This window comes from Alosa pseudoharengus, unplaced genomic scaffold, assembly GCF_046254945.1.
Source record: "Alosa pseudoharengus isolate Yale_2024_CS ecotype anadromous, Long Island Sound unplaced genomic scaffold, YU_APseudo_1.1 YU_APseudo_1.1_scf_12, whole genome shotgun sequence".
In the NCBI taxonomy this organism is placed as follows: domain Eukaryota; kingdom Metazoa; phylum Chordata; class Actinopteri; order Clupeiformes; family Clupeidae; genus Alosa; species Alosa pseudoharengus.
The window spans coordinates 40,748,288-40,774,381 of NW_027468587.1; the positions used below are offsets into that span (position 1 = coordinate 40,748,288).

Here is a 26,094-nt window from a genome sequence, read left to right on the forward strand (position 1 = left end):
CTTACATAAAAAAAGTTACCGTTAGCTGCACATTTTAGTGATGAGGACTGGGTGTCAAAACTCGCTTACCTGTGTGACTTATTCGGGTTGCTTAATGACCTCAACCCGTCACTCCAGGGGAGAATGACGACTGTCTTTAAACTGGCAGATAAAGTCGCTGCATTTAAAGCCAAGCTTGATTTGTGGGGACGACGAGTGGACCGGGGTGTATTTGATATGTTCCAAAGAGTAGGCTAGTGGGGGTTTTGGGACTTTTCAGAGACTGAGGCAGGGCACTTTCTCTCGCAGCTGGTGCGCGATCACCTTGTTGCGCTTTCAAATGAGTTTGAGCGTTACTTCCCATCCTCCAAAGATCCACGGCAAACCAATGAGTGGGTCCGCAACCCATTTGTCAATATCCCGAATAGTCCTAACTTGTCAGCGCAGGAGGAAGAGCAGTTGATCGAAATTGCAAATGACGGTGGTCTTAAGAGTGTGTATAAGGAAACCTCTCTGGCGGGGTTTTGGATCAAAACCAAAGCAGAATATCCCGAGATAGCCGTAAAAGCGCTGAAAACGTTTCCCACCACGTATCTATGCGAGGCCGGGTTTTCGGCAATGACTGCAACTAAGACCAAATTGCGCAATCGACTGGACATTTCAAACACACTGAGGGTGTCACTGTCTTCCATCACCCCCAGATGGAAGCTTCTTGTTGCAGGGAAACAAGCAGGGCTCCCACTGATTATATTTGTAATGCACGTTTAGTTCCCATGTTTTGTTCCCATATTTTGTTAAGCATGTTCACACTTATAGATGTAGCTTCAAGTTGTTCAATATTCATAGTTCATATTGTTCAATTTTCACTTCTTCAAGTTCACGTTTTTCACAAGAGATCGTTACCTTCACTGTTCATACATAACTGGAGCTAGTTCTTTTCAAGTAATGCATGCACAACACATATGGAACATGGAACCCCCGAACCCCCCCCCCGGTCCGTGAAAAAAAAAATAGGAATCAAACCGGTCCATGGTACATAAAAGGTTGGGGACCCCTGCTCTAAGCTAACATCTAACCAAGTAAGTGGTTTTCAAGAATACTGTAAGACTGTAATCTGAATAATCATACTGTAAGTAATATAATGTTATACACAGCAGCTTTTTTGCATTTACATTAGAGCCCGACCGATTTATCGGCGGGCCGATATCATCGGCCGATATTAGGCATTAGGCAAACTAATAGCGTGACAGTTATAGCAGTGAGACGTATCATCTCTCCCCAGCCTGTTATTTTGAAAGCGTATGTTTTACAATTTGCAGTATGACGTTATCCATTGCTAAATTATGGCTCATCATAGACTAGCTAACCACAAAGCTAGCTAATGCCATGAATATCAGTGAAAGACCGCTAGTTAACATTAATGAGCTTGGAAACCACAACGAACCTATTCTGCCTAAATAAAGTAATGATTACTGTATGTATAACTAGTATATCTGTAGTTACAGTCCCTGCACGTGCGAGGAGTGAACATTTAGACATAGAGAAAAAGTATCAAACGTAGCTTGTGCATAAAAGTTAGCTTTTCTTTCACACGTGAAATCCAATGACGCCAAGTGTGCGTTTCAGACTGTCGTTCAGCCGCAGCATTAACAAGTTACATAATGGATTTAGATCACTAAATAGTAGGTTTTAGAAGGCAGGCAGCAACTGATGATTGAAAATGGTTTGATGTAGCTTGATGGAAATAATTTTGAAAGTGCAGGTAAAGGGATAAGCAAGCTGACATTGTAATTATAATGTAGCTAAGGCAATAGGAACTTATTATTACACACGCACACTCAAATATTTAGGTGACCTTTATCTTGTTTAATGATAATACAAATGATGATGATAGTAATGTCATCATTATTTTTTGTAATTATTAAGTCTTAGTTCAAAGTTATATTTATGAAGCTTACCAAGTCTTTTAATACTGGTAACTTTGATTTGGTTGTTGTTGTTATTGTAAGTTTCATATCTTAAGTTTCTATTTTTATACATTTTATTTATCAGAACTTTAATATATTTCGATGTTCCTCTGTTCCACTGTGACAATATTATTTTAAAATAAACAAGTTTGTTTTTAAAATGCATTATCATATTATTTTAGTCAATACTCATAAATAACTACAAATAAGTAATGTTGCGCTGAAAAAAATATATATATCGGCCGATATATTGGATTTTTAAATCAACAACTATTTGTATCGGTATCGGCCTTCAAAATCCTTTATCGGTCGGGCTCTAATTTACATGCAATGGTAATTCCCTGGAATTGCATTTTCTAGTTTAAAAAGTAAAATCACAAAACTACAGATGCGTGCGTGTGTGCACAATGCACATACACAAGAAGAGGTAGCCTAAACTATTGAAGCATTCTGAGTAACTCAAAAATATTTAGAAGTATTAAAGTCATTTTATTACACATGGGTTTAGCTACCCTAAATCTGATTGCCTGGCAATAAAGACATTTCTGACATAATATGTGATTTCACATCATGTTTTCTATAACTACATATTGAAAAGAGTAGAATAATCAAGTCATGCCATCTTAGAAAATGTTGAGACAAGCACGTCTGATGTTTGTCATTTAGAAGTTAGCAAGGTAAAACAGTTCACTACAAACTGCCTAGCGAGGTAACAACCCGAGAAGAGGCAATAAGTTAATTAGCACTACGGGCCCTATCATGACATTCTAAAGTGCATCGTCACTCGTCAAAAGTCTATTCAAATTTAGTAGGATGTCCAGTTCACATTGGGAGGGGTTTCGTTCTCAAAAGTGGAGCGCATGGCGTAACAAGGTGTTCCTGGGTCTTTTAATCAGTCATATGGGTGTGTTTGGGGCGTAACATCATTTTAAACCAATGAGAATAACACCTGTCATTCCCTTTAACGGCGCAACGCGCGATATGTCAAATAAATGCATCGGTATTTTGGCATTCAAAGGCGCATTTGAAGGAGGCTGCTTGCGAGACCGTATGGAATAGTCATTCTTAAACCATGCTTTACTAAAACCTAGCATATCCTTCACGCATTTGCACTCGTCTATTATTTGAACTCATTGACAAAGTGAAACTAACTTCACCAAGGAGTCAGTCAACGACAAGACAGTTATATGCAGTTACTTTCACTATTGACTGACAATGGGTTACCATCGAAAACATAGGCTGGAAAAAGCAACACTTACCCTAATGTTGCTCAAATGACTGAATAAAACAACATTTATCCTGCAGAGGAGTTGCTTATATCTCGTGACAGTGTCTTCAGCTGTGCTCCATACGTGTCTCGCCTCTCCCCTAATCACTTTTAACCGTCATTACCAATTTGCAAATGATGGTGAATAACTACTCATCATGAGATGTACAGTATTTCGTAATATCTTTATTCTAATTATGTTTCCCATTGTAATCGTGCAATTTGTAATGCTTTGCATGGACGTGCGCTGGTGTGCGTTCTTGAATGATAGAAGGATGGTGCGTGCACCTGCCAATATGACTGTTGACATGCGCTCTTAAAATAGCATATGAACAACTCGCCATTGACTTCTGACCAGGTTTAGGTGGTGTATGATAGCGATTTTTAGACAACGCGCCAGGTCCCTCCCTAGGTTGTTAATTGCCACACCCCTGGGCGCAATGCTTAAAAAATAAACGTGCAAAATAACGAATTCAACTTTCCGCGGGTGAATAACTAGTATTACGCCATGCGCTGGTGGCCCAAAATACAGCCCTACATTTCAGACAGAATCCGTGATTTCACATCTTGTTTTCTACAACTACATATTGAGAGGAGTAAAAATATGGCTCAACTTATTTCATGTAAGAGAACGCAACTTAGAAACGCGGCGCCCATTGATTTATTCAGCTTTGGTATGCTATACTGACTTGCCAATATAATGCTTACCTAACAAGCAAATTGGTACTAGAAAACAAGCTTACTTACAGGTTATATACTAACAGGTTTTTAAATTAAATTGTCAAATGAAAATAACTGATATCAAAAGCAAACGAGAATACTGCAAGCAGTTCAGAGTAATTCAGCTAGCTAAAGTTACATGATGATGCACTTAGCCCCCGCTATGCCATAATGTTGACCTGATGAGAAAGCATATTACTGTCAAATAACATGATTTTATGACTACAAATTAAGATTAACCATAACTAGAAACGATGTAAAAACATATATTACCTCAGTTTATCCAGCTGTGTGGTTTCCAGTCGAGGTAAACTCCAACGAAGTGCAGATGGCATCTGGCGGTCCAAGTCAAAATGTATGACTGAAGTGAAAAGTTTTTTTTCACGACTCATCTTCAAGTATCCAAAACATTTCGCGCCATAAACCCCTTAACCAATCAAATTGAAGCTTATGTTGTCAGCATTAAGGGGAAGATTTCAGAAATAAAATCAGTCATTGGACAGCTGAGATATTAAATGATTGGACGTCATCGTTAAAATTTTAACGAAATTAGAACGGTCGGGCTTGTAAGGGTTAAGGAGAATATTAAACAACACTGTCAAATTAATTAACAGCCTAATAAACAATAAACAATATTATACACATAATAAGCTTCATAAACTATAAACGCATTTTTGAACATTTAACCAGTCGTTTTCTAATAAATTATTTATTTGACATAGGTTTATGTTATAGGGTTAGTCAAATCAAAAGTTTGTTTCATTATTCTGAACGATCTCCATTATACCCAACGCGGTTAGCGGGACTTTTATTTTGAAAGAAAAAGCTAACTTTTAACGGCCATCCGGTACGAACATTCTATTTTCGCAAGGTTCACGGTGCTTCAGCATCTAGAGCCCGTAACACTGTTGTAAGCGTTAGATCGTTTCTCCCGTTGCTTTTGGATTTCTGCATAGAACATTGTCACGTGGAATGGAGAAACATGAAACATGTTCAGAGAGGACTGTCGAACGACAACGGGATGTGACGAATGAGGACTGTTTGAGCGAGCTCACGAAAGGACGCTGTCCAGTGAATTTCCCTGTAGCTGTAGTTCTGCCAGCCGCTGGCTCCGGCGAGAGAACTGGACTATCAACACCCAAACAATTCTGCAAGATTCTAGGAAGGCCTTTGATAAGTTACACAATTCATGCCTTTGAAAGGTAATTTAATTGTTTCACGGGCATATCATGGTGGTGTGTTGAAGGTGAAACACCCGATTTCGTTCCCTATTGGAATTTGTATTCCCCCTATCTTTAGGCTACGCAGAAACCGTAGCTGAAAATACGGAACACGTAATGCAGAACAGAGAATACGCACTGTAACCTAGCAACAAGCAGCAAGCTTTTTACTGTCTATGTTGAATACAGGGGCGTAAAGAAACAGGAATTCCGGGGCAACCAAATCAGGCGCTTCACCAGTCCGCGATTAGCACGTCTCTGGAGGTCCGCTGGCGGGTTGCAGACAAATTGCCCAATATTTTGCCACTATTGGTCTAAAATCTTTTCCATTTGTTAGTTATACTCCATATAATTTGAATAACTTTTGTTAATATTCATGACAAGTTAAATTTAAAGAGATGGTGGTCCAACGGCGGACCACAAGTAAATAGCCTACTTCCTATTTAATTAAAAAATCCAATCAGATCAGACGTAGCCTATCTTGTGTAATTTCCCCTCTGCAAAGCTCTGAAAATGGCTATGAATTCATTATGTGAAGACATCATCACCTTTGAGGGCTTCTCATTCAAAAAGTATGTGACACAAATTTCTTTAGATTGTTTCCCCCACTCATATATGTATTATAAGGTCATGTATTATCATGTATTAACTTTTTTTTTTCATTTCACCACGTGGACAGTTAACAGGATTTTTTTTTATTTTTAAAAAGAGTTTCTTAATTCAGATAAGATTTTTGAAAAATCTTGTCTATAAATCCACTGAATTTGTACTGGATCTGCAGTACCACTTTGCACCATGAGGTGCTCTTTTAATACTGTAACGATTTGATAGTGACACACACAGTTGTCCAATCAAAGGTTTATTCATGGAAGCGGAAATCACACACATACCAAGACACCATTACATAGGAAACACAAGGGAAGTCAATAAAACAAGCAAGATACACAAACAGGGTTGTCACATACAATACACCGGGTAAAACACATGAGGTAAAACCTAAAGAAAGACTACACAAGCTAACACATACATGACAAGGAAAATGCAATTACACTAACTAAAACCGACATTACACAAACCAGCATTCACACACATTGCATTCTGTGAGGCTAGCACTAGATACTGACGTTACACAGCCCCCTCGCAAGCTATTGCCGTCCTCAGCAATATCTCCTCACTTAGCCATTGCCATAACGTCGGTGTGGGCATTCACTCGCTCAGTCCATCAGTCTGTGATACCGCCAACAACACGTGGGGTGCACACGCCGCAGGAGCTCACTCAACGGGGAGCCACGCTGCTAGCAGTCCAGTGCGGGCGTGCTAGCAGCCACGTGGCCGTCCCCGCTCGTCACCAGCTCCCTCTCAGCAGCCGCCCTCAGGCTGCACTTTCCGCGGCGTGTCACCGCGGCACTCCTCCTCTCCAGACGGGGCCCTAGGTGGCCTTACTACCGTAGACTGTGGCACCAAGCACTGGAACTCACGGGTCAACTGGCGCTGCACCTCCGTCGCTCCACTCCACAGTCGCACCGACCAGGATAGGCAGGCACCAACTCCGCTGCAGCCGGACCACGCTGAGCTCTCAGGCCGTCAGCTACCGGTTTCGGCGTCCCTCCTCGCGCTGCCTCCTCGCAGAGCTGTCCTCCTCTGCTCCCGGCCCGCTCCACTCCGTCATGGTCGGGACGAAGGCTTGACCCCCCTCTTCTGCCTCGTGCTATCACCCAACACAGCGAACCTTTTTTCCTTTTTTTTTCTCTGGCACCGGCCAACAGGCCAACTAGAACGGGCGCCCACACAGCACGGTGCCTCTCATACGCACCCAAACGTTTTAAAGTTCAGAGTTCAGAGGGCCTTTCCGTCGAGGCTGCCCCACCGTCGTGAGTTCGCTGCCCCAGCGGCGCCGCCAACTGTCCATCGTCCAGGAACCTCTTCCTCGCCGCTCTCCCTCGGCTCTGCTCACGCGTCTGCACTGAATTTTAGAAACCCATTTCTTCTTGAATATGTTTCTTTATTACATTCATTTTCCACCTTATTTCCCAGAACACATGGAGACAAAGCACTGATCTCCATATTGATGCTCTTTGTCTCTCACAGAGGACTGCATAGTACCATGCATAAAGACTTTGCCTAACTAGCTGGCTAGTAATTATTAAAGTACTCACATAGGCACTGATAGGTTTAAGCTGGTGTTGAAAACTCGTTACAAAGATGACAATTATGCTAAATCCTCTTGCTGCATGTGTGATGACCAGTCAGTCTTATGTGTTTATAATTTACTTGATCAGTTTATTTTCTCTAAATATTATTTATTTATGTGTAGTATGTTGTTAATGTTGCAATAATTATTTGGAGCGATTCAACTATGAACCATAAACTGTGTGTTTAGATTGGATATGTGCAGCAAACAAGTGACTTATTCTAGATTGACTTCCATTGTATTAAAAGAGCACCACACGTGGTGCAAAGTGGTTCTGCAGATCCAGTACAAATTCAGTGGATTTATAGACAATATTTTTCAAAAATCTTATCTCAATAAAGAAACTCAGCAACAAGCCCAAATTTGGGCAGATTATGTTCACATACAGAATGATATATGGTAAAATGTTTAAAAATCCTGTTAACTGTCCACGTGGTGAAATGAGAAGATGAAAACGTGCTTTTTGAAAATCAAGCCCAATTTGTGTCACATACTTTTTGAATGAGAAGCCCTCAAAGGTGATGTCTTTTCACATAATGAATTTATAGCCATTTTCAGAGCTTTGCAGAGGGGAAATGACACGTCTGATCTGATTTGGATTTTGAAATTCAATAGGAAAATGTACTTCTATTCACATAGTTTCACTAATGTGTGTGAAATACCAAAAGAACCAATAATGTTGGAAGTTGAACAACAAGGATTGTTCACCACAATGCTTAAAATGACTTGAAACTTCAAAGGGCTGTAGTTTTGGAACCATTACTGATACAGATACTATTTAAGATCTATGCATAGATTTGGTCTACAAACATCTGTGATTTTTTCAGATTTTTTTGGAGAGGGTGACCTGTCAGCCACTGGGTGATTTTACACGGATTGACCCATAGTTGAATGGAATTGGGTCCACAAAGGAGGTCATCGGAATATAATCTTAGAATGGGCAATTTCCATGCACTGTAATAAAAACAAACATCTCAAAATAACAATAAAGAAAGTAAATGTAATAAAAAATAAAAATGAATAGAAAATAAAAAAATTATGTAGGCCTATTCATTATCACAAATTTTTTTTTTTTTTTTTTTTTTTTTTTTAATATTTTTTGGGCTTTTTATGCCTTTAATTAGATAGGACAGTGGAGACTGACAGGAAGTGAGTGGGAGAGAGAGTCAGGGTGGGATCCGGAAAGGACCACGGGGCGGGAATCGAACCCGGGTCGCCGGCATACGGTGCAGGTGCCCCAGCCAGTCGCGCCACTGCTGGGGCCATTATCACACACTTTATGCAGATATTAGGCTACTGTTACTATTAGATGAGGTCTGTGTAGTAGGTTGGTAACTTGTATAAGGCATGTATGGATGAATCTGAATTTTGAAATTAATAATACATTTGTTGTTTCTTTTTTCAGAGTGTTTTGGATTGACAGTATTGTTGTTGTGGTTGCCAAGGAGAGTCATGACTTGATGACAGACATTATTCAGAAATACAACCACACTAAAGTCAAAATAGTTGAAGGAGGATCAACTAGACACCGGTCCATTTTTAATGGATTGCTGGCCTTCAGTGAACAAGGCTTTGGTCCAAAATTGCAAAAACCAAAGGTGGTAATCATCCATGATGCTGTCCGACCCTTCCTTGAAGAGGACTTCCTCCTCAAGATAACACTGGCTGCCAACAAACAAGGGGTATACATATACATATATCATCTCTTCATGACCACTAGCTGCCCATTCCTTGAGAAAACTGTAAAAAACCTGGTCTTTGTAGGCAGCCCAGGTTACGAAAACTGGAAACAAAGTGGGAACAGCCCCAAACAAAAAATAGTGTTTCCTATGTTGACTTGTGACGGCTCTCCTCTCCTTGCCCCGATCTCTCTCTCTCCCTTTCTTTCGCAACGAATCTACCCCTCATCTGCATGCACGTTTAAAGAACACATAAAACAATTGTGCAAGGATTGTTGTTGGCATAGAAGATGAATGGCTAAATCATGCGTAAATCCGGTTAGATTCATAATCACGACGTGCAAAAACTGTTGCATTCAAGTTAACTAAGCTCTTTTTTACAACATAGTCAATTGTGGAGACGAAACTTAATTTAAAGGTGCAGTCAGGGATTGCCCAGCAAGTCATGTTTATTAGTGTTTATGTTTATATTTAAATTTATTAGCAGACGCTTTTGTGCAAAAAAAAAAAAAATCATATCCAATCAGTGTTTTTGGGGCCGATTACCGATCACTGAAATCAGTATCTGCCTTATGCCTTTATGTAGTAAGGGGTGAGGGGCTTTTCATTTGAACTACACCTATAATGTTATATTTTGCATATTCCATCCAATCCCTTAACTGGACTAAAATGCACATTCCAGCCCTTGAATTTGATAACTAGCAACTGAGAAACTTCAGGTAAAGTAACACAACTGCTGAAACTGCACACCCGGCGAAAAGTTTATTTTTTTATTTTGCACGTCTATTTTTTAAATAATGCACCCAGGGGTATGGTAATTAACAACCTAGGGAGTGGCCTAGTGCAGTGGTTCTCAAATGGGGTTACGCGTACCCCTGGGGGTACGTGAAGGCACTCCAGGGGGTACGTGAGATTTTAACCTAGAAGCCGATTGACGCAAAGTGCGTCAAAAACACACCCTTTCTTCTCTGTTACATTGCTCCGCAACTGTTCATAGCAGCGAGAAGCCTTTATTGTGTTACAGAGCAGAAGTGGGGCTTTCCAACGAGACCACGCACTTGTCTGTACGTTAAAGTATGAAGATTAAAAAAAATCATGAAATTAAATCAAATTGCATCATATTTACAGTCTCTGCGTTCACCTGCGCACCTATTACTCTCGTTTAAATTACTCACGAACCTGTGAATGCATAGATATGGCAAGCATATCAGATGAAAGAGGAGACACCGGGCTATCCATTAGTACCAAGTATGTCGATCCTTCTGGCTTATGAAAACAGACAAAGTGGCTGCAAAATAATAACGTCATGTACAAAAACCAATGCTGCACACCCATTACTCTCGTTTGAATTACTCGCGGACCTGTGATAGATATGCCACGCATGTCAGATGAAAGAGGAGACACGGAGCTATCATTTGATAGCAAGTAAATCCTTCTGGGTTATGAGGCTCACATTGCATCCCAATTTGTTCGACAAAGAAACACCTTTTTTGCCTTTACTTTGTTCATGACAATGCAGTAAAAAGTTGAAGAGAATCATGAGTGCAGACAGACACACACAGGCTAACACGTAAACTCGGGTCAAGTCAGGTCAGATCAGTTTGTGTTACAGATATGGAGCGCAGAAAGGTCATTTTTAATCAAAAAAGGCATTTATTTCTGTAAGGCGCACACCACATATGTCTGTAAATTGCTCAGCCCCAGAGAATCCCTCCACCGTGGAAAAGCCTTTATTCGTAATGACAGCTTTAAGGCATTTCCTGTATGACGAAAACTAATCAGTCACAGTATTCTGGCTGATTTTGGCCCATTCTTTTAAACAGATAGTCCTTTAAAGGACAATTCCGGCGCAAAATGAACCTGGGGGTTAATAACACATTTGTACGAGTTCGACCGTTCGCTGGGATTTATTTTCATGCTAGTCGAATGTGACCAGTTTTATTGCAAACCGCTAATTAGTGTTTAACGCTAGCCTTCGGGGCACACGTACAGTAGAAAGAAATCGCTATTTCTATACCACTAACAAGGCTCAAAATAGCACCACACTTACACAGTAGCATAATGAGGGTCTCTACATGTAAACCGAAGCATTGAGAACTTTGTAAGTGTACAGGCAGTTTATTAAAAAGAAACACATTACCGTTCGACTAGCATGAAAATAAATCCCAGCGAACGGTCGCACTCGTACAAATGTGTTATTAACCCCCAGGTTCATTTTGCGCCGGAATTGTCCTTTAATATTGAAGATTCCAGGGGTCCCTCTTGTGAATCCTGATCTTTAGTTAACGTCCAAAACTGTTCAATTGAATTGAAGTCAGGGCCTAGATTTCTTTTCTCTGAAACCAATTGAGAGTTTCCTTTGCTGAATGGTTTGGATCATTGTCCTGCTGGAAGGTCTAGCCATGTCTCATCCTCATCATCCTGGTGGATGTAAAGATTCTCCCGGAACAAAATGACTCCATTCATCATTCCTTCAACTGAATTAGAGCTTAGATCGGGCCCAAAAAATCAAGCCCGACCCTACCCAAGCCCGTGCACATTGTGCCCGAGCCCGACCCGGCCCGACACGTTAACTGTAATTATGAGCCCGAGCCCGATTTAAACCCGACATTTTTTAAATACGTGGGCCATTATAACTGACGTTCTCAACTAATTCCGAGCTGTTTGAGCTACAGAAATCCGTTTAGAGGACATTGAGAGGACAAAAGAGGACATTGAAGGCTGGCTATCATTATTTATGCCATGGCAAGCCTGCTTCATGTTCATCTTAAAGTATTTTTGCTGTCATAGGTGAACATCGTGCGCACTTAATGCACGCAACAAAGCATACCTGACAAATGCATACCTCTGACTTTTCTCCAAACTTCCTCGAAGTTATTTCTCCTGTTTTCATTTTTTTTCTTTACATCTTCAAGCTTCACGTTGCACTTAAGCTACACAATACAGCACAGCAGGCCCGGTGTGATGTGTGCGAGTGGAGAAGCTGCGCATGACACTACAATTGACGTTTTGTAACTCTGAGCCTAACTTATTTAACTTTGTATACACTTGTTACTTAGGCCTACTTTGATAAATATAAAATATTTCTGAGTCTGACTATGGCATAGCTTTAGCTCCCCACCCAAGTAGGCTAATGATTAGAAAAAAAAAAAAAAGCAAGCTTGATCAACGACCCGGCCCGGCCCGGCCCGAGGATAGTGGCTGGAAATATCGGCCCGACCCGTCGGGTCAAGTTCGGGCTCGGGCAGAGAATCTAAACTCTAAACTGAATGAAGTCTGCTAGTACCATGAGATGAAAAACAGCCCACACCATGATGCCACAACCTCCAAACCTTATTGTTGGTATGGTATTTTTAGAGTGATGCACAGTGCCATTTCTCCTCCACATCTGAAAAGTTAAATTTTGCTCTCATCAGACCAGAATACATTCTCTCAGTATTTCATAGGATTGTCCAAATGTTGTGTAGCAAACTTTCAACGAGGTTTGACATGTTTTTCTTCAGCAATAGAGTCATGCGGGATGAGCGTGCATAGAGGCCATGGCGGTGGAATGTATTACCTATGATTTTCTCTGTAACAATTGTACCTGCTGCCTCCAAGTCTTTCTGGAGCTTTCTCAGAGTGGTCCTTGGATCTTTGGGCTACTCTTCTGACTATCCTTCTGACTTCCTGGTCAGAAATCTTGCAAGGAGATCCTGTGCATGGCCAGTTGATGATGCAGTGATGTTCCTTCAACTTGCAGATAATGGCTCCAATACTGCTTGCTGGATGATTCAAAAGTTTTGAAGTGCATCTGTAACCAGTTCCATTGATATGTTTTGCAACAATAAGGTTGCAAAGGTCTTGGGAGGGCTCTTTGCTTTTACCCATCATGAAATGTTTCTTGTGTGACACCTTGGTAACAAAAAACCTTTTTATAGCCCACCAGTATGTACTAACCCAGCTTATATCAATTTGCACAGATAGGAGGGATAATTTCTCTAATTACTGATAAATTCCAGTTTGTTCCTTGTGTACTGCTTTTTCTTAGCGTGTTCAATACTTTTTCCCTGTGCCATTCCCTCATAATTCTACTTTTAGACATTGATGTTTGGATTTTTATATATGTGTGGATTACGGACATTAATACTAATGTCCGGTGAAAATGTAATGCGAATAGCCTCACTGGAAGTATACTTACTGAAAAAAATGTTGACGTGTTCAATACTTATTTTCCCCGCTGTATATTTAAAAAGTAGACTCCATGCAAAAATACTTTAAAAACAATTATTTAATAAATATTTCAGGAAAATGTAAGTTCATAAAATGAATTTTATATTTCAGTAGGCTATTCAATTTAATTATCCTAAAAACCCAGAGTCACCCCCATACCAGGATGGTTCGACCCAACCTGTCACATGCAGTGGCGCAAAAAGTGGGTATGCGCTATATGCGGCGCATAGGGGCGCAGCTCCATGGAGGCGCCAAAGCGATGGTAAAAAAAATAATATATTTGGTATTTTCTATATGTAGCTACTGCTGTCCGTTTCTAAATCATTTCAACATTTTATCAATGTTCTATAACATTTTAGAGGACGAACAGGCTAGAGTAGGCGCCCTATCTCATAAGATTCCATCATAGAATTTTGACATAGAAGAGGGAGTGGGGACGCGGTGAGCGCTGGGCGAGCAGATAGGCCGACAAGTAGTCAGTTGCCGTCTATGGAAAAAGATGGATACAGCAAAAGAAAAAAAACTGTTGACGACTAAAAATAGAAAAAGAGAGTGAAAAGGAGATGGCATGTCAAGGGATGCAACCGCAGGTAAATAAGTGGACGGTGAAAGGCAACAGGTAGGATTTAAAGTGATGACGTCTGTACTTGGAGGCTTGCAAATATGAATGTTAACAGACTAACTAGCGTTTGTTAAGGAATGCCGATTGAAACATAGCCTATTCCATTCAGATAGCTAGGTGGCTACCATGCTCATACTGCACTTTTAATGGCCAACTGCAAACAGAAATGTCATGCTAGCAGCAACTCATTACATGTTTCCATATCCTAACAATTAAGGCTCCTTGTAATAACTTAATATTGTGTTGTCAATGTGGTGCAAACAAACAAGGCTAGAGTGCCTATCAGCCTTATCCATTGTGAGCAATAGCTGGCAAAAGGACGTTATGAGAACCGTTTAGACTCTCTTAAAGTGACAATGCACCATTTATCAATACTTTTTTCAATAAATCAAGTATAACATCAAGTTAAACATCAAATTGGCAGCATTTCTTTAAAAACATATTCAATAGACACTAATGCACAGTAATAGTGTAAATTATTGGCCTTTTGTTTTGCTTTAGTTGTTTTTGTTTTTTTTTGGGGGGGGGGCGCCAATATTGTTGTTGCATACTCCTCGAAAAATCTGTAGCTACGCCCCTGGTCACATGCCACCCGACATCACCTGTCAATCACTGTCAAAACCCAAACGATGGAGTCGTGGTTGAAGCATATAGCGGTAATTCTTGTGCTAGTGTGGTTAGGGGGTACTTGGCTGAAAAAAATATTTCACAGGGGGTACATCACTGAAAAAAGGTTGAGAACCACTGGCCGAGCGTATTATCAAATCGCTATTGTACACCACCTAAAACACATTGTACATTTAACAATTATTTATTAAACAGTTAGCAAAGTAATAACACCAAACAAACTATACAACAGTATACAAATATTTCAAAATATTTGTGTAATTTGTGCAATTTTAACAAAGACTATTACAAATTATAGAACAAGTGCAAAAGAAAGTGCAACACAACAAAATGTGCAAATGTGATCAGTCACTACAAGCCATCCTCCTTGGCTTTACGCTCACCATCTTAAAAAGACGTGCAAGTCAACACTGCGCTAGGCGCAGGTTCAAATTCACGTCAGGTCGCACCACCTGCTCCACTTAAAAATCATCCCACTGCAGTGAAATCACTCCATGCTCGCTCCAATTTAAAAGAGGGAGAAATAATCTACAAGCCGAATTACTGTTTTTTGCAGTAGCCTGCTAGTAGGCTACACATTATTTCTTAAAAGTTATTTCTCCACTACTGGCTCATTTTATCAAACGGGTGCTTTCTCTACGTCCTCCACAAATAAAGCCACAGGTAGTTCGGTAGAGCATTGGTTCTCAAAGTGGGGTCCGCAGCACATTGTCAGGGGGTCCCTGACAAAGTTTGCTACAAAATATGAAATTGTCTTATATGGCGAAAAATGCTACAGTATCAGTATTTGCCCAATTGATCTGCTGATACGTTACATCAATACGTCAAAACACTTTACTATTAATTAACCGCCAACAAAATGAAAGTTATGTGAAGCAAACACTATGTGTTCAACACAATAGGCCTACATTTGACAAAGAAACAACAATCCTTAAAAAATCCTACATACTGTCAAAGTTTGCAAACATGACTATTGTGGTATTAGCACTCTATGAAATAATGTATCTAGGTTAATCTATATTTTAAATAAGCTATGGAAACAATAAGAGGCTAATCCTCTAGTCATTTTTCAACATCAGAAAGACAAGAGAATATACTCAATTTAAATAAAAAGAAAGTGAATGTCTATAAACACTACAGTAGGTACTTATACCTAATGCCTATATTTGCAGTTAAAACAATGATTAAAAGGTTCTAATCAACTGAAAATGTGACAAACATGCTTGGACAATTACTAGTGCTGGGCGGTATACCGGTTCATATACCGGTGTATATTTTCGTTATGATATGCGACAGTGTTTCAGACGGTACTTTTTTCACACGCACGCATGGTGCCACTGCGAGGCATAGTGAGGGTAAACACAAAACACCTTAAGTTTTTCCCCTTAAGTATGACCCTTAAGGCTTAATTTCTCCTCAGGTAAGGGGTTTATTTAAGGGTGTTGCACAGAATACCTTTAAATTGTTTCTTTAGTTAAGGAAAAACGTTAAGGGATAGTGCATTGTAAGGGATTTACCATCACGAAAATTCTATTGAGATTGTTCAACAGCTGTAGCTAGCTAGTTGGTGATGTCGTTAGCAACCCACCGAACACAGTGAAGTTTAATGATCTTATCATTCATGTCACCTTAGGAATATTCGCTGAAATTATCCAGGTAGCAAGTAAAGCATGTTATAGACATGCACTGAGCAAAACTAGCTTGCTAGTTAGAAATGATCCTGACTGTCATCAGTGCACCAAAACAAACTTTTTTGTTAATGTTTTGCCTAGCGAACCGAATCGAAGCTCATGGCAGGCTAACAAGACATCACATCCACATGAAGTTAACGTTAGCCTACCACTAACGTCATGTAGGCTAAACCACACAAGGCATGTTTTTGATAGGTTTATTTGACAGAGTAAGCATATTAGCAGAGAGGTTTTATTTTAAATTGTATAATTTTCAAAAAATTATAATTATTGCAGGTTGCACTACTCTTTGTATTGATTTTATACAAGATGTTTGTGAAATTTGCACAGTAAAAGTTCTCTATTTTGACCGCAACTGTCTTTGCATTCTGATTAGATTCTTCATTTGAATCATGAGTGGCTCTTTGTAAACAGCATCATTTTCTGGGGCCATGCAAAACTGCATTACCACTAGTGTGGAGTTATTCTACATCATGACAGTAAAATAGACCATAGTCAATGTACTGCAGCAATTCCTCTCTCAACCTGTAGAAAATGCTGTGAACAATAAAAATACCGTCATATACCGTGAAACCGTAAGAATTTTGAAAAATACCGTGATATACATTTTTGGTCATACCGCCCAGCACTAACAAAGACCCATGGTTTTTGCCCCCACGTACAGTATGGAGGATGGTGAGATAGGCAAAAAATTCCATAAGAACCACACAGACAAAGGTATCATCTTGGGGTCACCAAGTCCCCAAAATTGTTTTCAAAAGTGACCTCACTGCTAATAGATTATTTAGAGGGCATGCCAGGTAAAAGCCTTTCAGTCATTTAATTATCAATGTAAACAGTAGGAGTTACGGAATGGTACAGTGACAGTGAAAATTGCACTCTTTGGCTAGAAACACTTTAAGGTGTGTTTGTTGTACATAGCCTTGGGAACCTAATTAAGGTGCATGGTGTCATGAACACCAAGGAAAAACCTGAACATTTTTAAAGGAAATCTGCCAATCTCTGTCAAGACACTAAAAGTGGGTCATGAACAGTGTTGGGAGTAACGCGTTACAAAGTAATTCGGTAACACTCCATAATAAGGTGCCATAATAAATAGCAAACTAGTAATTACCTAACCCTTTGTTAATATTTGTTAATTGTTACTAACATATCTATTTGGCACAATTTAATAGTTTTTTCATCATCAATTAAATATTTGTTGTTTGCATAAAATCTGTATGTTAATGTTTTAGCAAATCTATTAACTAATATTGTATTAATATGTGTTAATAGTTAATAGTTAAAACTAAATGTATTTTTGGCACTAATTAACAGTTATTTCTTACATCATTTAAATGTTAAATGTTTATTTACAAACTATATGTTAATAGAAAAGTTAATGACTTATTATTATTTAACTAATTGATATTAAACTGTGCTTCTGCCTATCCCAATATGAACCACTCCCCATAGGACCCTTACAATAGACAGATAGATACTTTATTGATCCCGAAGGGGAAATTCAAGAAAAAAACACGGAGCTACCTTGACATGCCGCCACTCTTGTCGGCGCCAGAAACGCTTGCAATAAAGTCGGTTAAGCTTAATTAATATACTAGTAGTATATAGCTATAAGCGTGGGGCACCTTATAATAAAGTTGGTTGAGCTTAATTAATATATTAGTAATATATAAGCTTAATTAATATATTAGTAATATATAACTATCAGTATGGGGGCCCCTTATAATAAAGTTGGTTAAGCTTTATTAATATATAAGTAATATATAACTATTAGTCAGACAGTGAAGGGACTGAGACCAAAACTGGCTTATCACTTTTATTCCTTTAGGAAAAGTTCAAACAAAACATGCCTTCAGACACTGGCATACATAAAACAGCATCTGCACAAGCAAAATAAAAAGAAGTAGTTGAATGGGCTATATTACATGCATGATTCCTATACCATCACTGTCAGCCCTACTAGCAAGGGAGACGTGCGACATGGAATGTTCAGGTGCATAGAATGAGTTTATTAATATTCTGAGACTCACTAAACACTCACAGACGTAGACCATACAGTGGGCAGTGCTTCGACTTGGCCACGCGGCATCACGCGACTTTAATTTGTATTTTTCCAGTGAGACGCTGCAACAACCCAAACAACCGGTAGATGGCTCAAGTGAGCAGGGTGTCTCGTAAAAAGAAATGGAGCCTGGAAAACCCTACACAGACTTCACTACAGACTTTAGCAGACTGGTTTAGAAATAATTTAATAGCCAGAAATATGCCTGCCCTGCCCTAATAAAGAAATATTTGGTTAACTGCGAGTGAATCCCGTTTGCAGCCGTAGAAGAAACGCAGGACAAATTAAACATTCTGGTTTTCTCCGAGTACAACGATGATAGACAGACATCATTTGGACAAAATATAGAGCATATTAATAACCTCCGTTGCTCAGCCAAATGCCTTCCTGTTACGTCCTGTTATCAAGGAGTCACATAAACGATTTTTTATGGTCACAAGTTTACTTCATTAGCGGTTTATTTTGTTTGATTATTAAAGAGTGTTTTTCATTTAAAGGTTTGACTTTGTGCTTATTCAGTAGAGCATTTAGTGCTCTTCCCAATCCCAGACGTTCACATTGCATGTTTGTTTGTAATGGATGCAACCGCGAGATAGGCTACGCGTTTGACGGCAATGAGTTGTTAACAGACATGAACCAAGACATATAGCCCAGCATCAATCTAGGGACTGTTCGTTATTTATTGAAGGGGCCACCGGAGGAATTTTGAGTGCTTCAGTCAAAAGTTGCATGACCCTCCCTTGCCTGCTAGAAATTGTTCAATGACCCTCCGACAGAACACAGCCACACACTGTGATAACGTTCTTAAATCAATCTTTCCCATGAGCTTGCATGCTACCAGTCCTTCCTTTTCAAATGTGTTGCGCCTGTTTGCACAATTTCACAAATAATCATATGTGATTAATAATATGACAAATAATCCCTGTGCACGGGGACCGAAACAATGCATGTCAACTTTTTCCGTGTTTCTCACGTATTTTAACTTCCCCCCGCTGTTTATTTTTTTGATTATTAAAGAGTGTTTTTCATTTAAAGGCTTGACTTTTTCAGAAGAGCATTTAGTGCTCTCCCCAATCCCAGACGTTCACATTGCATGTTTGTTTGTAATGGATGCAACCGCGAGATACGCTTGTCATAGGCGCCGATACCGTGGGTGCTCCGTCTCTCGGGCACCCACTGAAAACATCGAGCACCCACGTGTGCCAGCTTACAGTCCCGGCTAAATTTACATTCATTTAAAATCAAACATCGCAGTTTATGTTAAATTCAGCATCTCTCATAATGTGATTGGATATGTTGCTGTCAATTCCCTACTTCATATACTAACCAACAATGAGAGTGTCTCTCGTATGAAATTTCCTGACACTTCCCACCTGAAGAATTAACGCAAGGCTTTGTCGGGTCTACAGCCCCGAATGTTTAAAATGTATATAGCCCTGAATATCATTTTAAAAGTAGTCTGACAAAGCTTATTGTTTTGTGACACAGCTAAACACTGGTACCTCATAGAACATCTATAACATAGCCTAGGTGGTCGCAACTCACAAAAGTAAAGCAGATAGAAAGAACTCACGCAAATCTAGCCTACAACACGCAGACAGCTTTATGCGCAGGGGAGAGAGCGCTGGTTTTTGCCTTCTGATGGTATCTTGCTAATTCACTGAACTGCATTAGGTGACACAAATGGTATTGCCTTTATCTTATAGGCTAACTCCTTGTCTGAGCGACTACCAGGCCTATGGTTTTTAAAGTCAGATGTTCCCTGACAAAGACATTCAAAAATTAAGAATGTTTATTGACTTGAAAAATACACTAATTTTTGCAAACTTCCTTCATTCAACCCTTGAAGACATCGCGGTCTGGTGCACCATGTAGATCGTTTCTCGTACCATTTAATTTCTCAGAATTTAGGTCTACTAGGCCTACAATAACGTCATCACCAAATACATCTTTTATTTTTAGTTGATCAACAACAAAGAGTAGCATAGGCCTACTGTGCACAGTGCACTGACGACTGTAGCAGCCCAAGGTAACCAGTTGTTGTAGATGAGAGGCAACCCCTTGTTTCAGATAGCCTGGACAACATGTTACCTGGGTGTTGCCTACATTATTAATTAATGGTAGCCTACAATAGTTAATTGATTCGCGTAACATATTAGTTGGCTCAAAGAGTAGGGAATCAGGATGGAGAGAGTCACGCGTGTGTTACTTTTGCGGGATTGAATCCAGTTTAATGCTAGTTTTCAAAATATATTTTTTACATGTCTTTTGTCCGAGTGGCTGTAATGTAGCCGAGCGCTCATGGCGTATGAAAAGCGACTTCAAACCGCCTAAAACAACTTGTTTGTGAATGTCTGACAACTGCTGCAGCGCATGCATGCGCAAGGAAACCAGTAGGTGGAGAAACCAGAAGGCACACAACACCGGAACGATTTAAGGCTATTTCGCATAGGCTACTCAATGGTGCTATTTCACACGCATTATAGCGACCCCCACTCACCGGGGTTAGGTGGAAGGTGTTAATAGACGATTGGCGTAGCCTACAGTGGACTAGGGCTGTCAAAATGGCATGCTCACGCTTTATGTCTCCTTCTTGCAAACTAGGCCTATAGCCCAACCATTTACGTCTTCAAAAAATAACAACTTGCCAGATATGCCTTCATATCTTTGGGCTTCATTCAGCATTTTGTTCTTCCACTGGAAATGACTCTTCTACATTTGCTGCCTGCTGCATCCTTTCTGTTTGTATTGTTTAGAAAATGTTTGAAGTCTTGAGTTAATGCATTAAACATTGTTTGCTGGTAACCAGCCACAAATAGCCTACAGATTCTTGCGTGCATTCTCTCCAAAATGTGCCCGTTCTATAGGCTGGCCAAGTGCGTAATTCTGCGGCATAAAGCAGATGTATTTGTGTATTGTACAGAAAAATAAAAATAACCTGTCAAGCAGTCAATTGACTACATTGCAGTCAATAAGTAGTGCAAATTACGAAACCAAAACGTGGATCATAGTTGTCTAAGCCTCTGATGTGAGGCCAAACCCATGAACAAAGACGTATTGATATCTGCAATAGTTTTTTTTTTTGCGAAACAAGCTCACAGCTGAACGAGTCATAGCACTGAAGGGAGAGGGATGTACAAGTTTTCTCCTGTGCCTACGATATTTAATCCAGTGTTTTGTCAAGTTGCAAAATGCTATTCGTTTTAACGATTTTTTATGATAGTATGAAGTACTTTTTGTATAGGGTACTATCTTAATTGCGTTATACTCAATACTTGACCAATGGCTATTGCATCTGTCTATTGAAAGTGAGAATGTGGCATGTGATCTACTGTGTAGGCTTCATAAAATAAAATAAACAGATTGCTAATGGCCTACAAGCTGATCTGGGGTGCATTTCCCGTAGGCTACAACTACGGTTAGCTTTTTACTAACAGGATGCATCGTTCAACTAACCAACATATAAGTTACGACTGTTTCCCAAAACAAAGCAGATGTATTTGTTTATTGTACAGAAAAATAAAAATGACATGTCAAGCAGTCAATTGACTACATTGCAGTCAAGAAGTAGGGCAAATTAATTTACGAAACCAAAACGTGGGTCATAGTTGTCTTAGTCTCTATAGCGTAGCCTGTTGAAAACGTCGCAGAAGCCTACCCAAGGGTACAGATTCATTCTGAACAGTTATTTCTCTACTGGCTCAATTATCACACCACTGTTTTGATTTGCGTAGTTGTGTTACCCCAACACTGACAACAGGGATTAAAGTGAAAAAAAATTGTTTGACTGAACTTTTTTCAGGCCATAAGTCATACGTTCATATCTACCTATAGAGATAGCACCCCTTTTGCGGTTGCGACCTATTGGTTTTTAATGTACAAAAAGACGCAAACAGCAAAGTAAAGGGAGTATTCGCCTTATTCACACGGCGGCCATTGTTTAAACCAAAACGAGGCTACAGGGGACACATACTATATAATTAATGCCACCTACAGGTGAATGCATAGAACATAACAATCCTATGGGTTGTGTACCCTGTAGCCTCGTTTTAGCCGCCAATGGCCACCATGTGAATAAGGCGAAGTGAGAGTGTTCTTGATTGAGATTGAGTTTTCCTGATGAACAAAAATATATTTTAGTACCATCCCTGACCATTGCTGATTAGCCATTGCTGTTCTTTTCTACTGCAGCAATATTGTAGAAAGGCTTTAACTTACACTCTTATTTAATTACTTCAGGCCAAAAGTGTTTAAAGGGGAGACTTTTTTCTTGTTAATATGCAATTCAACACAAGTAAAATATATAAAAGTTTGAAAGACTTCCAATTTCCTCATCATCATCAACGAATCAGAACATTCTAGATTTTGTTCATATTTCCATTTGTTTTCTCATCCGCATTTAATGAAAACATGGTAATTTTGAGTTTTACAGACAACTCAGTTTTCCAATGAGCAGCAATACTGTGTGTGCTCATGCAGGCGGTCTGCACATTTGATAACGACAATCTGGAGAGGGCGCTTTTGTCTTCAGCAACAGATTGTATAAGGTTGACAAGAGGTTGCGATATGGTGAGGGACAGGTCGTGTTGCGCTATGAAAGAACATGCATACAGTAGCCTACTTTCTAAACGTAAAAACGCTCAGTAGATAAACGTAGCTGTTGTGGTGGCTAGTTCCACCAGGTGGGGACTTTCAGGAAGTCCTGAAATGCACGAATGTTAATCTTATGGCGGTCTTCTGATTGGTGGCGTACTAAAATGTTTTCCTATTGCATCCAAACAAACCGTGCAAAAGAAAACCCCTGGCACTTTAATTTCTTTACACCATGGCTTGTTAGTTCTCCCCCATTTCCAACAGCCGCCCGTCTCCATTTCTTTTTTAACTTTTGACACCTGCCTTCCTTTAGCAACAATGCATCCATGACAGCTAGTGGCCTTGCCAAATAGACGCACACAAATGACGCTAATATGCGAGGTTCTGGTAGGCCTACTGGTTATGGTTTTGTGCTATAAATGAATAATATTTTATAGCAAAGTTTTAAGTTGACTATTTTAATTGCATGGTTATTTTTTTGTCAACATACACTTACAACCTACTGTCGTTAAAAGTGAGGCCTAAGCAAAATAGGCTACAAGGCTGTCTGTGCGTCACAAACACGACTGACCCCCTTACTAAACAGTTCGCGATGATGAAAATATTATTATTATTTTATGTTAACACGCTCAGTCAAAACCTTCCGTCGCAAATTGTGAAAAACATTGTTGTACATGTCATAACAGACGGGATAATAAATTGCATAGGCTACGGTTTATATTGCGTCGCTGTACATAATGTTAGTTGCATTGATTAAAAACTGTAACAATAATAGTAGCCTACATCAGGTGGCATAGCAGGCTATCTGTTCAAGTCATAGGTGACACCCAAATAGGGATGTAACGATTACCGGTATAATGATAAACCGTGATAAAAATGTTGACGATAACAATTACCGTTTTCTTTTGAAATATCATAATTATCACGGTTGATTATCACGGTGTTGAAACCGTGTGTTTAATCCTTCCCAGCTTCATCCGAGCCTGCTTTTGACATACAGTAGGCCTGGTACAATGAAGCAAAATTGGTACCCTACTGATTCTGTTGTCTAATTGATGGTTTTAACTGCGAATTGGATTAGGCTACACCTGATTTTAAAAGGCGGAACATTTTCACCGCAAAACTTGCACTGTATCATTTGCACTCTGCGTCTTTTTACGTTCGCGTGCACATTAAATCCATTCCACTCACGTTATCAGAAGAACACAGTAGCCTAAAGTTTTATTTCGAACACTTACTTTGGTCTCACTCAGGGTAGGAATTTCACGGCGGCCACGTTTTTGCCCCTTGCGTTGGCCGTGATGTCCCTTTGAAAATCAGAGGTTTACAGGCCACGGTGCCCTTGGTGCCCTTCTTTCAATATTCTGCTTTGCATCCTACTAATAGCGAATTTTATTTAGCCTATGGCCTGTCAAAATAATCTTAGCATTCACAGCGGAAATTAATTTCTTTTACGCAGTGGAGAAAGTGACAGCGCAAGAAAGAAAGTGCGTCTAAATTCACCTATTGTTCTGAGTTGAACTACTCGCGAAGTAGCCTACTCATCACACAGACATCACAAGTATCACATGAAAGAGCTTTTTCTCAGCTTTTAAACGATGTTAGCCGCGAATTGCTGTGGTGAACGGTTCGCGAGAAACGTAAATAATATAATTAAATTTAATCATAAATTCTACTGAAGGTTTTCGTCCATCTCCCTACCCATTCCTCTCGGTGCAATACTTCACGAACCTTTCGTTTAACACATGACAAACCATATATCATAAATAAATAAACAGAATAAACAGCAGACCTTACCGAACATAAAGGTGTAAAGCAGTCCCCTGTACAGTTAGCCGTTCCAGAGTAATCCACTTTTGAATTTGCAGTACATTTCGACATGCATGGATGTCTCCAAATTTGGGCTTTAAGTTTTACAATGTGTTTAAATTGTTCCACATGATTTCATAACGGGCCAAATACAAAATAAATGTTACAAATATCGCCTATATATCGGTAAATCAGAAGACAGCTGACTAAGAGTTTGTGAAAGTAGATCACAAAATGCTAAGCATGCATCTAGGCTATTTGAGTTTCTTAAAGCTGAACTGTGCTTAAATTGTTCAATACATGATTTCATAACAGGCCAAATATAAAATAAATGTTAAATATAGCCTAGATATCTGTAAATATTAGATGTTCAGATGATTTGCAGTTCTATATAATATGTCATGTTTCATGTTTTTGTAATGTTTCATACAGTGATGCAGGTCTACTGCAGTGAATAGGCTATACAACTTTGATATTTTTTATAGCCTATGTGGCCTTTGTGCCCTCCACCAAATATGCCCAACTGAAGGCCAAGTGGCCTTGCCCCCAGAATGGTGAAATTCCAAGCCTGGTCTCACTCAACAGTAATAGCAACCTCCAAGTCATGGTAGGGTAAGTTAAGCGATAAGCACATAGCCAATTAAACATGAAAAACTGAACGGGACAGTTTTTGAAACTATTTCAGCTTGTGTAGGCCTATCAGTGCTTTCTGAACATATTGAACGCACTTTTAAAAATACCGTGATAATACCGAAAACCGTGATAATTTTGGTCACTATAACCGTGAGGTTAAATTTTCATACCGTTACATCCCTACACCCAAAATGAATGACCTCCCCTGACAAGAGTTCGCGATAGTAAGAAATTGTCTACATTGATGCACGGAAAGAACACAGCCTACGCTTCTTTTCCTAATTCGCACATAGAGCTCACAATATCATATCCAAAAAAGTTAAACGGATTGGCCAACCTCATCAGCTGTCTCGATTGTGTCACTATAATCCAACTTTTAGACCGTTATTAGTCCTCCATACGTGTTCTTTTTTTTAAGCAAACGCCCCAGGCCAATGAGACAAGCGTGTAGAACATAAACAAAGCGAAACTCATGGCTGACGTAGGCTATCTTCTTGAGCGGTAACTGATTGAGACACAGAAAGTTCTCAAGAACACTAGCCTATTAGGTCTTTAAACATTTACCATCACACACATTAATTCATCGGACCTAATATTTGTAGTTGCCTTAAAAAAGGAAAAGAAAAGGTGATAGTCCCCCCCCCCCCCTCCTATTTTTTTCTCTCATCGGATCTGCATCAATCTCAAATATGACATTTCTAAAATCAAATTGACGGAAATCCGTCGTATGACGGAAAACTTTAATCCTTGTGACAATGTAGACAGCAAATTTTTGATTTTCGTTACCAGTAGTCAAGCCTTAAGCCATACCCAAGTAGC

The 26,094-nt window shown here is 39.6% G+C and overlaps 1 protein-coding gene across 2 annotated transcripts in view; it reads left to right on the forward strand.

Moving 5' to 3' along the window:
- Positions 1-4,790: 4,790 nt before the first annotated feature.
- Positions 4,791-26,094, forward strand: part of crppa (CDP-L-ribitol pyrophosphorylase A) — a 151,522-nt gene continuing 130,218 nt past the window's right edge. For both annotated transcript variants that reach the window (XM_076281235.1, XM_076281236.1), the window contains exons 1-2: positions 4,791-5,135; positions 8,750-9,026. In XM_076281235.1, coding sequence (XP_076137350.1) covers positions 4,906-5,135; positions 8,750-9,026 — 507 coding nt within the window. In that variant the 5' untranslated portion in view covers positions 4,791-4,905. The remainder of the gene's footprint in view (positions 5,136-8,749; positions 9,027-26,094) is intronic.